The 16,009-nt window shown below is 45.2% G+C and overlaps 1 protein-coding gene across 3 annotated transcripts in view; it reads right to left on the bottom strand.

Annotated features, from left to right (window-relative positions):
• The window catches only part of Mgat5 (alpha-1,6-mannosylglycoprotein 6-beta-N-acetylglucosaminyltransferase), a 298,102-nt gene that overhangs the window by 87,449 nt on the left and 194,644 nt on the right, over positions 1-16,009 (bottom strand). For all 3 annotated transcript variants that reach the window (XM_041648193.1, XM_041648192.1, XM_041648194.1), the window contains exons 9-10: positions 14,412-14,546; positions 7,341-7,474 (exon numbers count right to left, since the gene is read on the bottom strand). In XM_041648193.1, coding sequence (XP_041504127.1) covers positions 7,341-7,474; positions 14,412-14,546 — 269 coding nt within the window. The remainder of the gene's footprint in view (positions 1-7,340; positions 7,475-14,411; positions 14,547-16,009) is intronic.

The following is a 16,009-nucleotide window of genomic DNA, read 5'->3' as shown; positions in this document are numbered from 1 at the left end:
CCACAAACAAGCAGGAAGAAGTCTTGAGAATCTGCCATACCAACCCCCTCGACCTGCCATGCCTAATTCTCTGCCTTTGTATTATAAGAGAAAGATAAGAACGTTGTAATCTGCTGGCCTGGCCTGTCACCTGGGTGCCCTATCCCTTTAAGAGAGAAGTCCTGCCCACTCCCAATCTCCCCCTTTCCCTGCCTAAGCAAGCTGATCTGCCTCCTCTCCAGAGTGGATCTCTGCTCTCCCTCTCTCAGCCCTTCTCTCCTTCCTCGCTTTTCCCCTTCCCCTACCCCTCCACAACCCACTAAATAAACTCTAAATCCAAGCTCTCTCTGCATGGCATATCTGTCTGTCTCTCACTCACCAAGGGGACTCACTGCTGGCCTTGGGTCACCCCGTTTTATAAATGATAACACCCAGTTCTGAACCATTTCCTACCCTTCCCTGATTTGTTCCACAAACAGAACAGATATTACCCTTTGATTTTACGTAAACTCACTCAGCAGATACTGCCTACCATGCACTAAGTTTCATCAATGAACAAAATAGGTTAACCTCCAAGCTTTGCATAACCCAGATGACAGGAAGGGAAAAGAAACAAAGGAAGAGGATAAATGCTGGGAGATCAGCAGTTATGGAGGAAATGAGGCACGCAGGGGTGGGGAGAAAAGGATTTGCTCTTCCAAATGGGATCAGGGCACCTTTCACTGAAGGGTCAGCTGAGTTACAGATACAGCTGTGGTGGTGGAGCCAAACCTGGGGAAAATGTTCCAGAAAATGTAACAGCTGTTGCAAAGGTTCTGGGGTAGAAGTGTGTCAGACATAGTTGAAAAAAAAAAAAAAAAACATGAGGGAGGCCAGGGGGAAGTAAGGCAGAACTTCATCAGGAGGTGAAGGAAGTCTACCCTGTGGCTGGAGACATCTAGGATGCTGGACTGATTCACATCTAAGTCACTGCAGTGACTCAATAAACAAATGATAAATCACGCATCTGATTTCATTCAAGAAACAAGGAAGGGCTCTGAAGATCAGATCTGAGCTGAAGCTTGCCTGAAGAAGGGTGGAGCAGTCTCAGCGTTGCTGTCTTGCTACCTTAAGTCATATTCTCCAGGGAAAGATGGGGATTCAATTAGATAAAATGATCTTTCTACCCTGGCCACATCTTCACAGGAACCAGATGAAACCGTGAATGACAGTGTGATGCGCTAATTAGAGCTATCCAAACAAGGAGTGAGAAACAGCTCAAGTCATCAGCTCCGGGATTCTCTCTTTCTTTCTTAGATGGCTCCATCAAATACCTTCTTCATTTCACTCTGTGTGGGTGATTTTTACATTGTTTACAGAGTTATAACACACCTTGCTTGAGACTGAGAAGTAAGAAAAGTGACTGCCTTCAGGAGTTTACAGCAAGTGAATTCATAATAGACAAAAGACTGGCTAACATTGAAACAAGGTCTAGATGGAGAACGAATCCAGACACCTAGAGATGGGAACAGTCTAAGAGACAACAAAACAACCCCCAAAACACAGAGCACAAAATGGATATTTAAATAGGTTCTTGACTAGTACTGAAAATATGGATAATGTTGAAGCTTGAAAAGAAATGTGGTTTATAAAGTAGAGAAAAGTTATGAGCAGGGCTAAGAAGACAACTTAGCAGATAAAGAACAAAAATACCAGGTCAGATTCCAGGACCCTCTGCAAATGGAAAGTGGAGTGATCCTGCCTCAGTGAGCAAGGGAGAGAGCATCTGAAGAGAACTCCTGATTTGGGGCTAGCCAGGCTGTGGTGCACGCCTTTACTCCCAGCACTCAGGAGACAGAAGCAGATCTCTGGAAGTTCAAGCCTAGCCTGGTCTACAGAGTAAGTTCCAGGATACCCAGAATTAGAAACCCTGTCTTAAAAAACAAAACAAAACAAAAAGCTGGGGCTGGAGAGATGACTCAGTGGTTAAGAGCACTGGCTGCTTTTCCAGAAGACCTGGCTTCAATTCCCAGCACCTACATGGCAGCTCACAACTGTTCCAGGGGATCTGACACCCTCACACAGACAAACATATGGGCAAAACACCAATGTACATAAAATACAAATAAATAAATAAATAAAAACAAAAAAGAAATAAAAAACATCTTGGGCCTCCATATGCTGTGTATACATGTGTTTGTCCCCCCACATACATATGGGCAACCACACATGTGAACATATACACACACAGGCAAAATGAAAAATAATGAAATACAAAATTTTAGTGTGAATAACTAAAAATACAAAATATAAAAATATACATGGGGAAAATACGGTGATGATTTCAGTGTCAGTTCTGTTGCTGTGATCAAACATTTTGAGCAAAAGCAGCATGGGGAAGAAAGGGTTTATTGGCTCTATACTTCCAGGTCACAGCCCATTACTTTGGGGACTGAAGCAACTAATTCCATCCCATCCGCTCAAAGCAGAGTTTTCTCTACTCCAGCCCAGGAAATAGCTCTAACCTGGGGAGGTGAGGGGTGGCCACTGAGCCCAAGGCTGAGAATACTTCACTACAAAGTCAGGATGTGAGCCCACAGACAAGAGGGGGAAGGCCCCCAAGCTCTGCGGGGAAGAAGAGCTGGTTCTGGAGACAGCTTGGAAACCAACAAGCATGAAGACAGCATCTGAGGGGACACTCATCAGCGTCTTTGACACACAACAAGCTATCACCTAGGGCTGGAGAAAGAGCCAATTGAGGAGAACACTTGTAGGAAAAGCACAAGGACCTGAGTTCAATTCCCAGCATCCATCGGGTGGGAGAAAAGGCCAGGTATGGTTGTACACCCTTGAAATCCCAGAATGGAGGAGGCAGAGACAGGTGGATCCCTGGGGCTTGTTGGCCAGCCAGCGTAGCGAAACTAGTGAGTACCAAACATTAAAAGAAAAGTAATGATTAAGAAAGACATCCTATGTCAGGTTCTGGCCTCGACATATGCAGACACACTGTCACAGACACACAAATCCACAAAGCTATCACTTGTAGATTTAACCCATGAGCCTCAGTGTTATCCAGTCAGGCCACCTGTTCATCCTGGCAATCACTTCAGGGAATCAGGCATAGCACATAACTGTAGACCCCAAAATGCCCAGCTACCAGCAGCTTACACAAAGATGTCATCCCACAGTGCAAGCCTGCAATTTGGAGCAAAACAAGGAACTGTGCGGCTTTTAGAAACTTCACCATCTGAATAAGCTAGGTTAGGCATAGCAGAATTTGTCAATAGGCGGTGTGCCATGAATATTCAATAACAGTAACTACTCTGCTGGCCTGGCCTACTTCATTTCATATCTCCCAAAGACAGCGTTCCCACGTGTGCGCTTCTCTCCTCCCAAGCTGGACTCTCTGTACTGCATTCATACCCAAACACTGTATCTCCCAAGACAGTTGGCCTTGAAGTCTCAATTCTATACCTCCAAATTTAATTCTACTTCTGCGGTCTCTTTTAGGTTGTTGTTGTGGCCAGCAGCATACAACAATCTCGGTCCACAAGAGTCTCAGTGCATTCTCAACACTGGTGCATCTTTATGTTACTAAATACTGCTTAAATGAAACATTAATAAATTTGTCACATTAAAACCAACCAAAATGGGATGGTGTAGGGATTTTAGCTCAGTGGTAGAGTGCTTGCCTAAGCAAGTACATGACCCTGGGTTTGGTCTTAGGTCTAGGAAAAAATACAAAAAAATTAAAAGGGAGGAATGGGGATATAGCCCTGTGGGTAGAGTACTTGCCTCCTCTGCATGAAGCCTTGAGTTTCATCCCCAGGACTATATGAACTGTGTATAGTGGCTCATGCCTGTAATACCTGTAGCCCTAAAGTGGAAATGGTGGATCAGGAGTTCAAGGTCATCCTTGGCTACATAGCGAGTTCAAGGCTACCCTTTTCTTCACGTTCAAAGAAACAGTCTTCAACTATAGATTGCCAGAACAGCCACAGCTGCCCAGCAAACTGGTCTTGTCACATGGGGAGGGAGGGAACCTCTTGACAAGGGTATTGGAGGTCACTGAAGGCAGGGTCTGTTGTCCATTGCGAAGCCCCTAGCCTCAGCTTGCTTTGACATGATGAATGTCTCACAAGGCCATTTCCTAACTTCCTTCCATATTTCTTGTGCTGAAGATAATGCTGGCCGAGGAGAGTTCTCCATCACCTTGCTACCTGATCGGTTTTAGCAGTGGCTGATGATCGCTGGACCTGCAATCTCATCAGGGGTTTGAAGATGCTCACTCCCTAATCCTTCATTCTGCCTGCATTTGCAGCTCTGCTCTCCCTATTATGAACAGTTTCTTATCATCAACCATTTGATTATCTTCGAATATAATTTGTGCTAGAAAGGCAGGAAGATCAAAGCCGGGCTCTTCCCCCTTCATTATTCAGAGGAATGAGATGGTATCCTAGCAACTTGCAAAGGTGACCCACTACATCTTCTTGCTTGGCATATCATCATATCTGGGCTCATCAACTGCCTTTTTTTAAAGGCAGGGTCTGAGGTATCTCATGCTAGCCTTGAGCTGACTGTGCAGCCGAATGATTCTGACCATGTCATCCTTCTGCTCACACCTCACGAGGGGCATGGATTACAGTTGTGCACCCCCATGCCCAGCTTATGTGGTACACGGGGTGGAACCCAGGGAATTGTGCATATGAGCCAAGCATTCACTGACTGAGCTCCACCCCCAGCCCTACTGGTTACCTTTCATTTGTTTGGTTTTAATTCATTGCCGCCTGTTCTTTTGATGCTGTTTGGGGGATCTTATTAACTGCTGATACCCGGCCCCCCACCCGTGGTCCTTCCTGTCTCCCTCGCCTTCTCTACCTCACATCTGCAACCTGACTTATCCTAGGAGGAGGCTCTGTTGCATGGAAGAAGGTGTTTGGAGAAAGCTGGTTTTTAAAGAAAGGCTTGTATACTCATGACCCCCATCAGGGGCTGGCTGAACTTTTTTCAAAGTACAGAATTGAAACATTTAATTTGTCTGTGTGGTGGGCTGTGTGGTGTATGTGTGGCGGTGGTTGTGTGTGTGTGTGTGTGTGTGCGCGCGTGCGCGCATGTGTATGGAAGTCAGGAGAGGACCTGCAATGCCTTTCCTCAGGTACATTGCTAAACTGGCTGGCGCCAGCAAGCCCCTAGGATGCACTTTTCTCTGCCTCCCCAGCACTGGGATTACAGCCCTTTGCTAACATCCCAGCTTTCGACTTGTGTTATGGGGATCGAACTCTGGTCCTCAGGCTTGTATGGCAAATACTTTACCAACAGAGTCAACTCCCAGCCCAGTGTTTCCTTTTTATGAATTCACTAATATCCTTTCCAAACTGAAGCTCACCCGAGGTCTTCACATCAATGCTGTAAATATGTCTTTCTTGTGTACAGATATCTCGGCTCTTCCACGTTCCTCTAACAGCCTCAAATAACCATGTAAACATTTCCTGCTACACTGTTTGCTTCCAGTGTCCTGGGTGGTTGATAATGTTTTGCTCTGTGGGTTCTTTTCTTAAAAAGCATTCAACCGCGTCAACTTTCCCTCTGCTTTCTGCTGAATCCAGGAACCGTATCCCTCTCCCAGGTGAAGAGAAAGCACTTTCTGCGTCTGGCTTTCATTACATTTTAAACAGAGAACTTCTTTCACTGGAAGGGACTCCTACTTCCGAAAGCCTCCACGGGCAGAATTGAAGCAGGCTTGCAGGGTGCTGAATCCCAGTCTTCTACAGGAGAGCACGGCATCTCCTCTCCGGGGCGGGACACCAAGCTACTGCTGGCATGACTGCCAGGCGAGTGCACGAAAGCACAGGTTTACCTCACTTGTCCCAACACAGGTCTCAGCTCAGTTTATTGGCCCGCAGTTCTTCTCAGGCTCAGAATTTCGTAGCAAAGTCACACCCCAGGCAGATTCCAATCATGCCTTGCCATGCTGACAGCCATCTGTTACCTGGTGTGCCAAATATTAGTTTGTTCCCTGAACTGTGCCCCTGGGACAGGTGGCAATAACAGGACGATATAACTCCAATAATAATAATGTCTATCATACACACAGCATGCTCTCACCAAACTCTCTGGGCTCAAAGAACATTTGAACAGGTAATCCCCCCCCCTCCTATGCCCCCTCTCGCTCCCTCTCTGCATGTGTGTGTGAGCATGTGTATTTGTGTCTCTCTGTTTGTGGTGTGTGTGTGTGTGTGTGCGCGCGCGCACATACACACACATACATGTAGAGGTCAGGGGACAATCTCTGACATCATTCCTTAGGCACCATGCACTATTTTTTTGAGACCCTGTGAGCAAGGATGATTGCCCAGTGTCCTTCCAGGGTTCATCTATCTCCTCTTCTCCCACCCTGGGATTACAAGTGCACACCATCACACCTAGCTTTCTCCATGGGCCCTAGGGATCCAACTCAGGTCTTCATGAGCACTCTAGCAACTGAGCCATCTTCTCGGTCCATAGCATGGCTTGAATTTTAAAACGGCTACTTTACCATTCCCAATTCTGTTCTTCCCAGACCTGATGCTCAGGGGTTATTTATTAGTCTAATGCGTTCGTTGAAACATTTGGAGATCGAGCAAGGAATCATCTCTGGGCAGTTATGTGTATATGTGTATGTATATGTATGTACGCTGTCCATGTGGAGGCAAGGTTTCTGTGAGGTCTCTTCCTCAGTTGTTCTCCACATTCCATACTGAGGCAGTCTCTCTGATATGTCTACTCCAAAGCTCACTGACTTGGTTACTATAGCTAGCTGGCTTGCTCTGGGAACCCTGTCTCCACCCACTGAGGGCTGGGAGTTGAGGCATGCCACCCCTCTTAGCTGGCATTTACAGATGTTCTGGAGGTCAGAACTCTGGTCCTCAAGCTTATACGGCAAGGGCTTTACCCACGGAGCCATCACCCCAGCTCAGAGATTATTTTTCCTTTGAAAGATCTCATGCTCAAATAATGAAGACTGAACTAGTGGGCTGCCATGGCAGGCCTCATTCTTCTTAAGAATACAGCGGCCCCTTAGCAGCATGGGTAGGGTGCTGGGACATGCTCAGTGCCTGCTCATTCAGAGGTGCTCTGCAGGCTTCTCCCACATGGCTTCTATGGGTCATTTGTATTGCACACTCCTCTCTAGGACATTTCTAAGGCTCTTTGCACAGTGCTCTGGTGTGCATTTAACGCCAATTACAGAAAAGAAGGATCCAATTATTCCCCCCCAAAAAAGGGCCAACTTTTTCAGCTAAGGGTCCTGCGAATCACAACCCCAGATGGATGGCTGCCTAGATAACCTTCGTAGCTATTTTCAGTCACTTCCTGAAAGACAGGGACCACATACAAATACTCACGAAACATGGTGTAAAACTGCTGTGGGTTCAGATTCCATTTTCCCCAGGGCGTCTTGTGGCCTTTCGACTGGGCATAGCTTGCATGGTTGAACTCAGGTTCTGTCCCAAAGGAATCGAGCACCCGGAGCATGCACCTGCAAGGAAAGCGCTGTGTGTCAAACTATAACCTCGATACTAGCTGCTACTGCTCGCTCGAGAGTGGAGAGCAGCTGGACCCACACTTCAAAGTAGAACTGCCACCGGAAAGGAGTTCAGGCCTTATTTTCTCACTTGTTCAGTTTGCAAAGAAGGCCTCAGCCACCCCAGCACATAGACCTGGCTAGCCACCGAGAGCGGCTGGAGTACCAGTGAAATAGACGTTCATGAATGCTGCAAGGGGCCTGCAGGATTCACTGCGGTGCACTTAGCACCCAGGTAGGACTGGGCACACAGAAGGTACCTAATCAATGTGATGAAAAGAAACAAAGCATCATTATCTCTACAGTTCTCATTCTGCTCAGAACACAGGGCATGCTTCAGGGCTATCAGCCTCTGTCAGACTTTACATCAATTAGCTAAATCAAATGGCTTTAGGTGATGCTAATAATACAGCTACAGGTATCTGTTTCATACTAGACACAGCTGCAGGTATCTGCTTCATACCGGAAAGGTACTCTTTACATCGGGAAGCTGACATGGGTTCTAGGGGTTAACTAGGGATAGATGCAGGCCCATGACGCCAATAGTGGCTTTGAAAGAAGATGACCAGAGACCCAAGACAGAACTTTGTGCAGTGGAATTCGGCCCTCACTGGACTGGATGGGGCCATGCCATTCCATCTTGGACATTTTAGCTTCCAACAATGAGAAACAAATTCCATTTCACAATAAACAAGTCTGGCTCCAGTATTATGTTGTAGTAACACAAAACAGACTTCGGTCTCATTTATGAGGCAGCGGTAGCTTTTACATATCCAACTCTAATAGAATAGGACTTGATTGCTAGACCAGCAAAGAGCTGAGGCAGTACAATGGAGTCTTGTCGGTCTGCTCCACTGAGCCAAACCTGCTCCACCAGCTACCTTAGTGAAGCTGTGAGCTAAGAATTGTTTTTGTTTGTTTTTTTTCTTTATTTTTATTTTTCGAGACAGGGTTTCTCCGTAGCTTTTGGTTCCTGTCCTGGAACTAGCTCTTGTAGACCAGGCTGGCCTCGAACTCACAGAGATCCGCCTGCCTCTGCCTCCTGAGTGCTGGGATTAAAGGCGTGCGCTACCACCGCCCGGCTAAGAATTGGTTTTTATAATCTTTTGTGTACCTGGATATGTGTTTGTATATGAGCACATGTGCACAAGTGAGAACAAATGTGTGTGTGTAGGTCAGAGGTCAACTTTGGACTGTCATTACCCAGGCACCGTCTACCTAGGCTTCTTTTGAGACAAGATCCCTTGCTGACCTGGAATTTGCCACACAGGCTAAGCTGTCCAGCTAGGGAGCCCTAGGGATCTCCCTGTGTCTAATCCCCCGGCAATGGTACTGCAAGCGGGTACCGCCATACCCAGTTTTGTCACGTGGGCTCTGGGGCTAGAACCCAGGTCCTGGAACACGACAGAACACTTGACTGACTGAGCACTTTCCCCATACAGCTTCACAGTCTCAATTTTAAAAAACACAACAGAGGAAAATTCCATGAAGTTTACATTCCTACAATGGAAAATCAAGTTTTATTGAAACCCGGCCACACTAGTGTTGATACCCTCTGTCTGCAACTTGGTGACCGTCTTCAAGCCATGACGGCACAGTGGAGAAGCTGCAGCGGAAACTATACATGGTTGCAAACTATTCCCAAGCTGGCCTCTTAGACAAAGGAAGCATAGAGGATAACTGGGAGAAAGGAATTAGAGAACCGGCATTATCGATCTGGGCTGCGCAGACTTAACTGGTGATTTTCAAACCATGTAAATGCAGCTCGGGGCGCTGGTCGATGGGTGGTTCTGTTTGCTCTTGCCCTCTATCAGGACACTTCCGAGCAACTTCCATTAGGCCAACACACACCAAACTGAATGAAAATTAAAGCCCACATTTAGGACAGATGGTGGCAACACTTTTAAGGACCCTTTCTTCCTTTTCTTATGATCAGGAAGCTATTCTAAATTTTTGTAAACTTTCACACTGATATAAGATTCTGAAAACAGGGGCTGGAGAGATGGCTCAGAGGTTAAGAGCATTGCCTGCTCTTCCAAAGGTCCTGAGTTCAATTCCCAGCAACCACATGGTGGCTCACAACCATCTATAATGGGGTCTGGGGCCCTCATTTGGCCTGCAGGCATACACACAGACAGAATATTGTATTACATAATAAATAAATAAATATTAAAAAAAAGATTCTGAAAACAAAATAAAACCATTGAAGTCCAAATACCAGATCACACACTCCAGGAAATACAACTGTCATCTGAGATTTCTAGATGAGACAAAGACAAAATGGAGGAAGGCCATGGCCACAGAGTGCACTGTGAGCTAACCTGGGACAACGTCCTCACCTGGATTCCTAGGTGGCTTTCTTGCAGCTACTCTCAGTACATTGACAGGTCTCTCTTTGGGGGATGTGGGAGTTCATGTGTCTGCATGTATGCGTGTGTGTGCATGTTTACAAGTGTGCATGTACATGTGCTTGAAGCATGGGGGTGGCCAGAAGTCAAACTCTGGTGTCATTCCTCAGAAGCCACAGGCAGAGGCTGGAGGGCTTCTTGTTCAAGGTCCTCCTTGGCTCCATCTTGGAACTACCTTATTCCCGTGTTGTCAATATTTATGCCACTGCTTGGATACCTTCTATGTATCTGAAACATCAGGACCCTTCTAACAATTTGAACATGTATTTGCCCCAGTGCCCAAGGCAGCTGGCCTTCCACTAACAGAGACCTCACAGAATGTCAAATGACATTAGAATACTGTTGTTGCCCGAGGCTACACTACAGGGAGAGAGAGATGCTCAGAAGCAAAGGGTCTTCTTTCTAGCTGGGAGTCTGGTGTAAAAGCTGGCAGGCTGTGAACCATTTGTATCTCACATTCTTGCACATCTTCAACATTCAGCAAAGGACTCCTATGGAGCAGAAGGGTAGTGAGCTCTGTAGACCATGTTAGAGTCTAGAGTACCAGTAGCATGTCAGCATCAGGAGCAAGTGTTTAATCGAATTTCCTAGGCTCTTATGCAAATTAGAAAGAATTTATACGTATTCTTCCAAGGTCAACAGACCTAACAGGCTTGTTGCTCACTGGAAGGTGTGCTGACACCACACTATAGAATGCAGTTCCCCTTACCTGCCATCAAGTAATATGACCATAGTCTGACAGCTTCTTTTGTGTGCATGTGTGTATTGCACATGCGTGTGCATGTTCCTACACCTGTGTAGCTGTACACAGATGTGTATGGGTTGTGTGTATACCTGTATGTGATGTGATGTGTTTATGTACGTAGACCAGAGGTTCCTTGGTAGCTCTCCATCTTATTTTCTGAGACTGGGTCTCTACTGAGTTTAGAACTCACGGAGTTGGCTGGAGTATTTAGCCAAGAGCTCCAGGAGCCTCCTGTCTCCACTTCCCCATGCTGGGATTGCAAATGTGCACCCTCATGCAGGCCTTCTCTGTAGACGCAGGGATCCAAACTCGGGTCCTCATGTTGCATGGCCAGCGCTTTGCCAGCTGAGCCATCACATTGGTATCCCTCTCTCCTTTTGATTTTTGGGATACAGTTTCATGTCACCTAGGCTGTCCTCAAACATCTAAGCGCTCAAGAATGACCAAGCTTCTGATCCTCCTATCTCTACCTCCTGAGTACTTGAATCACAAAGAGGCACTGCCATACCTGGTTTTTAGGATCCTGGGGACTAAACCCAAGACTTCATTTACAACAGGCAAGTGAAATACACACGGAACTCTAACCCTAGACATAACTTTTCATATTTAAAGGGAAAGAAGTAGGCAAGAAAATTCTAGGAAGTCATGTGATGAATCTGTAGCTTTTTCATAAAACAAAGACCAAAAGCTAAAGCTCCACGAGGCCCCCTGCTGCTTCCTGCTAATTCAGACCTTTACTAAAGAAGGAAAACACTATGCACACCCATAAACCCCACACGTGGAGCATTTTCACACAGTAAGCATCAAATAGCAATCAACAGTGACCATTTTAATAACGACATGGCCTTTCTTAATTGACCCAAACACCACCACTGAGAATATATTTCCATCTAAAGAGCCCGTCTTAATAACAAGGATATGAGAGGGGAGGTCTGGATTACCCAGTTTCCTCTGCATGTTTTCCAGATATCTACCATTCATAAAATGACAGAAAGGAACAACCCTGACTTCCCTTAAGGCTATCACAAAAAAGTATTTATAATATGGTTTATTAACCAAGAAGAAAAATAGTTATTTCTATACAACTGAAAAAAAAAATAAAGTCATGGCTTGTGATCTGTGAAGAAAAAAACCAAACCAATAATAGACAAAATATGGTACCATAGACAGGGTGGAGTGCTGGAGCCGAGGAGATGGACGGTTACAGTGTGTGCAGTGCCTGCTGCACACTTTGAAACCCAGTGCTGGGTAAATGAAGGCAAGTGGATCCCTCGGGCTCACTGGCCAGCCAGCCTAGCCAAGAAGCCAGCTCCAGGTCATTGAAAGACTATCTCAAAAACAGGTGTCGAGAGGTGGAGAGAGAGAGAGAGAGAGAGAGAGAGAGAGAGAGAGAGAGAAAGCAGAGTCAGGGCATCACCATGTAACCACCAAAGAAGTAACATGCCAGCACTGATAAGCCACAGCTTTGTGGTGATACACAGATTAGTAGAAATGGGTTAATTTAAGACATAAGAGCTAGCTAGGAATATGCTAGAGCCATTGGCCAAGCAGTGTTGTAATTAATATAGTTTCAGTGTGATTATTCGAGTCTGGGCAGCCAGGAATGAAAGAGGAGCTTCCACCTACAACAGTGTTTCTGAAGAATGACATCAAAGGTTGTTCTCTGCCCTCCATATGCATGCACACCTATACACATGTATACATGAACATGTACACGCATATACATATGATCAAAAGAAAAAACTAACAAAAGGACAAAGCATTATCCTGGTCCAAACTTTCCTAAAAGTAAAAAGAATGGTACTCTCTCTCTTGAGGAAATGAAAATAATGCAGACTGTAAGAACAACATTCTCAACAGAGTCAATACAATCATCACAGTCAATCAACACAGTACAATCAACATCGTCAACATAGCAGCCATTCCAAATAATCAAAACAATGAAAAGTCAGTAGAGACAGTCAGCCAGCACAGTCAATAGTCAACACAGCCAACAAAGTTGCCACAGTCAACAGTCATTCAACAATCATTCAACATAACCAGCAGTCAGCACAGTCAACAATGTCAGCATAGTCTATACAGTCAACAGTCCACACAGCACAGTCAATAGTCAACACAGTCAACAAAGTTGCCACCGTCTCCACAGTACAGGCAGCAGTCATTCAACAATCATTCAAGAACAGCCAGCACAGCCAGCATGGTCAGCATAGTCAGCCACCATAGTCAACAGTTATTTAACACAGATAACACAGTCAACAGTCATTGAAGTCCGTCAATATAGTCAACACAGTTAACATAGTCAACATAGAACACTTGGACCCTTAATACAGTGTCTCCACTATCACCCTCTTTGATATAAATATTTCATCGCCCAAAGATAAAAATAAATCATTGCTGTCGGTGGTAATGTTTGAGAGAGAATATTATACATAATGGACATTACTAGACCTTGAATTTTTGAGAAAATTCTTTGCATTTTTACTTCTTATTTTTGTCTGATTCATAAAGGACTTCCAGTCTGAAATGATCTTGGGGGTTTAGAGTTAAAAACACTGAATGTAACTAACAAGAAGATAAAGGCCTACATTGGGATATTTATGAATTGGATAAGTTAGAGTATGTGATGGTTTATTCTTGATTGACAACTTGATTGAACTTTAAGAAATGCCAAGGAGACTAGACAAGCAAGCCTCTATGCGTGTCTGTGAGTGTATCTCCAAAGATGATTAACTAAGGGAAAGTCTACCCTGAATGTGGGAGGCACCATCTTGTGGGCTGGGGCTCCTGGTGGAATACAGAAGAGAAATTGTGCAGGCAAGGCATTCTCTCTCTCTCTCTCTCTCTCTCTCTCTCTCTCTCCTTCCTGACTGCTATGATGTGAACTGCTCTGTCACACTATCCACATCACAACATTGAAACCATGAGCCAAAATAAAATCTTTCTTCCTATAAGGTATTTTGCTCAGGTATTTGGTCAATGTGACAAAGTTAACACAGAAGACCATATCAAAAATGCTGGGATGTAGACTAGATAGCATGAATGAAGCTATGGTTTCCATTCTATCCTTAGCACTGATAAAATCTGTGTGCAGCTGCAGAAACCATAAGAAAGCCTGCCTCCTCAAGGTGGAAGAAGAGATCCAACTCTCAAAGGCTGCCCTCTGACCACCACATACATGCTGTGGCATGCACATACACAGATTCACACAAACACGAATGCATGTACACAACAAACAAACAAATGAACAAGAAAAGTCACTATTTGACTAAATGCATGAGATTCTCCTACGTATACAAAGAGAGGAATGCTAGGTATTGGGGAGGATAAATGGGAAGCTGCTAGATATGTTTTGTTTTTCTTTTTTTTCTTTTTTCTTCTTATTTTTTAAGTCAAGGTTTTACTCTGTAGCTTTGGCTGTCCCAGAACTCACTACATAGGCCAGGTTGGCCTTGAACTCACAGATATCTGCCTGCCTCTGCATCCTGAGTGCTGAAATTAAAGGCATGCGCCACTATGCCTGATTGGGCACCTGTTTTCTATTCTTAGAACATCAATAGAAATGATGAACAATCTCAGGGAGTGGTCAGTGGAAACAACCTGAATTTCATTAGGAATGAAAAGTATACTCCAGACAGTTCAAAAGATAATACTTAATTACCCTTTAAGAACAAAAAAAACAAACAAGCAAAACCAGATACAATTCTTGTCGGGAAAAAGGGTCTTAGCATGTAGTACTTACTGGTAATGAACCCAGGATGGTCCTAGAGTTTTCTTAAATTGAGCAAGTCCCACAATATCGATATAAATTAGCTCGACGATCCTGTCTCCTACAGTGGGGCAGCCAGACCGGTTTCCAACAACCTTCTTCATAATCCTGGAGCGGGACAAACGGGCACAAAAAGAAAAGACATCAGACACTTGACAATCCTAACCCAGGCAAATGTGACAGGATCACACACACCTCAAGTCCCTATCAGAGATAATGGGTTTATGCTCCACACCTGTCTCAACTCTCCAGCGTCCTCATTCTGACAGAGGGAAATTAGATGCTGGTATACAAACACAACCTGTGAGGTTAGCAACCTGTGTGACCCGTCTCTTCTGTGGAGCAGACATGGGCGTTACCATGAGATAGCTAACCTGATTCATCTCTATGAATCTCTCCTCCTATTGTCCTCCAGGATGGGGAGAGGGGATTGAATAGTGATGTGCCGATACTGTCCCCAAATTCAAACAGTCTCTCTTAGAAAGGGACTCTTTAAGACTCAGGAAATACAACTTACAAGGTCCAGGAAGTAAATGAAACTCACAAGTCCCAGGAAGCTCCTGGACCAGGATTCACAGGACCCGCCCGAGGTTATACAAGCAATAGCAATGGCTTAGGAGAGAAGACTCTGTAGTCAGTAGATCTGCCTGCACAGCATGCAGGGAGCTTGAGGGATGCAACTTAATGAGCTGCTACCCATGCTACCCATGCTGGGGTGGGCTTTTTGGTGATGCAGCTGCCTTTGAGTCACCAAGTTCCTCCTAAGTAACCCCTCATCCACAATCCTGTTAAGTAACCCTGATAAATTCACTGGCTCACTAAGCTGGTGTTGGGTGGAATCATTTCTTTGGTCTTTTGTTGGGGCCTGGTGAAAATGTCCCCAGAAAAAGTCACACAACAAACACAAACGCTATGACATTCTCTCCCTTTCATTTGTACTCCCTAAACACCTTGACTCCCAGCCCTCAGCTTGAGTAGCTCCCCATACACTTTTGCATTGTCATGAGAGACTCATGATAGACCTGGCCCTGAGGCTTAGACATTCTCATGATCTAGTCTTCCAGCCACTGACCCACCCTCTCTACCCTGACATCCAAACTGCCCTTGTGCTAACAGAAGACAACACACGTGCTGTTCTGTGAACCTGACTAGTCAGAATGAGTCCAAGGTGTAGGCGCCATGTACCCAGACACCAGGCACCACCTTTGACCCTTTTCCCTGCTCACATCCCACAGCCACACTTGACCATTTACAAAAGTCCCACCTTTGACCACTTTTGAATGACAGGGGACACAAGCTGCTCCACAGTTCCTGACACTTTCTGCTTCAGGCCCCTTCTGCCCCTTCTGCCCCTTCTGGGCTTCCAAAAAAAAAATAAATAAATAAAAAGTAAAGCTCTATTGAACTGATTTCTTCTGAAGAACTGGAAAACTTTCTATGAAAGGCTGGATAATAAACACTTTTCATAATCAACTCAGCCTCTGTGGGGTGGAAGCAGCCATGAGTTAAGTAATAGTTGGTGTGGCTCTGCAACCAGACAATGTTGGCAAAACCAGGCCGAAGGCTGGCTT

The sequence above is a fragment of the Microtus oregoni genome, unplaced genomic scaffold (assembly GCF_018167655.1).
Source record: "Microtus oregoni isolate MIOR12 unplaced genomic scaffold, Mior012 000003F_ref0000135, whole genome shotgun sequence".
Classification (NCBI taxonomy): domain Eukaryota; kingdom Metazoa; phylum Chordata; class Mammalia; order Rodentia; family Cricetidae; genus Microtus; species Microtus oregoni.
Note: the sequence above shows the minus strand (reverse complement) of the source record. Positions and strands in the feature narration are given on the sequence as shown.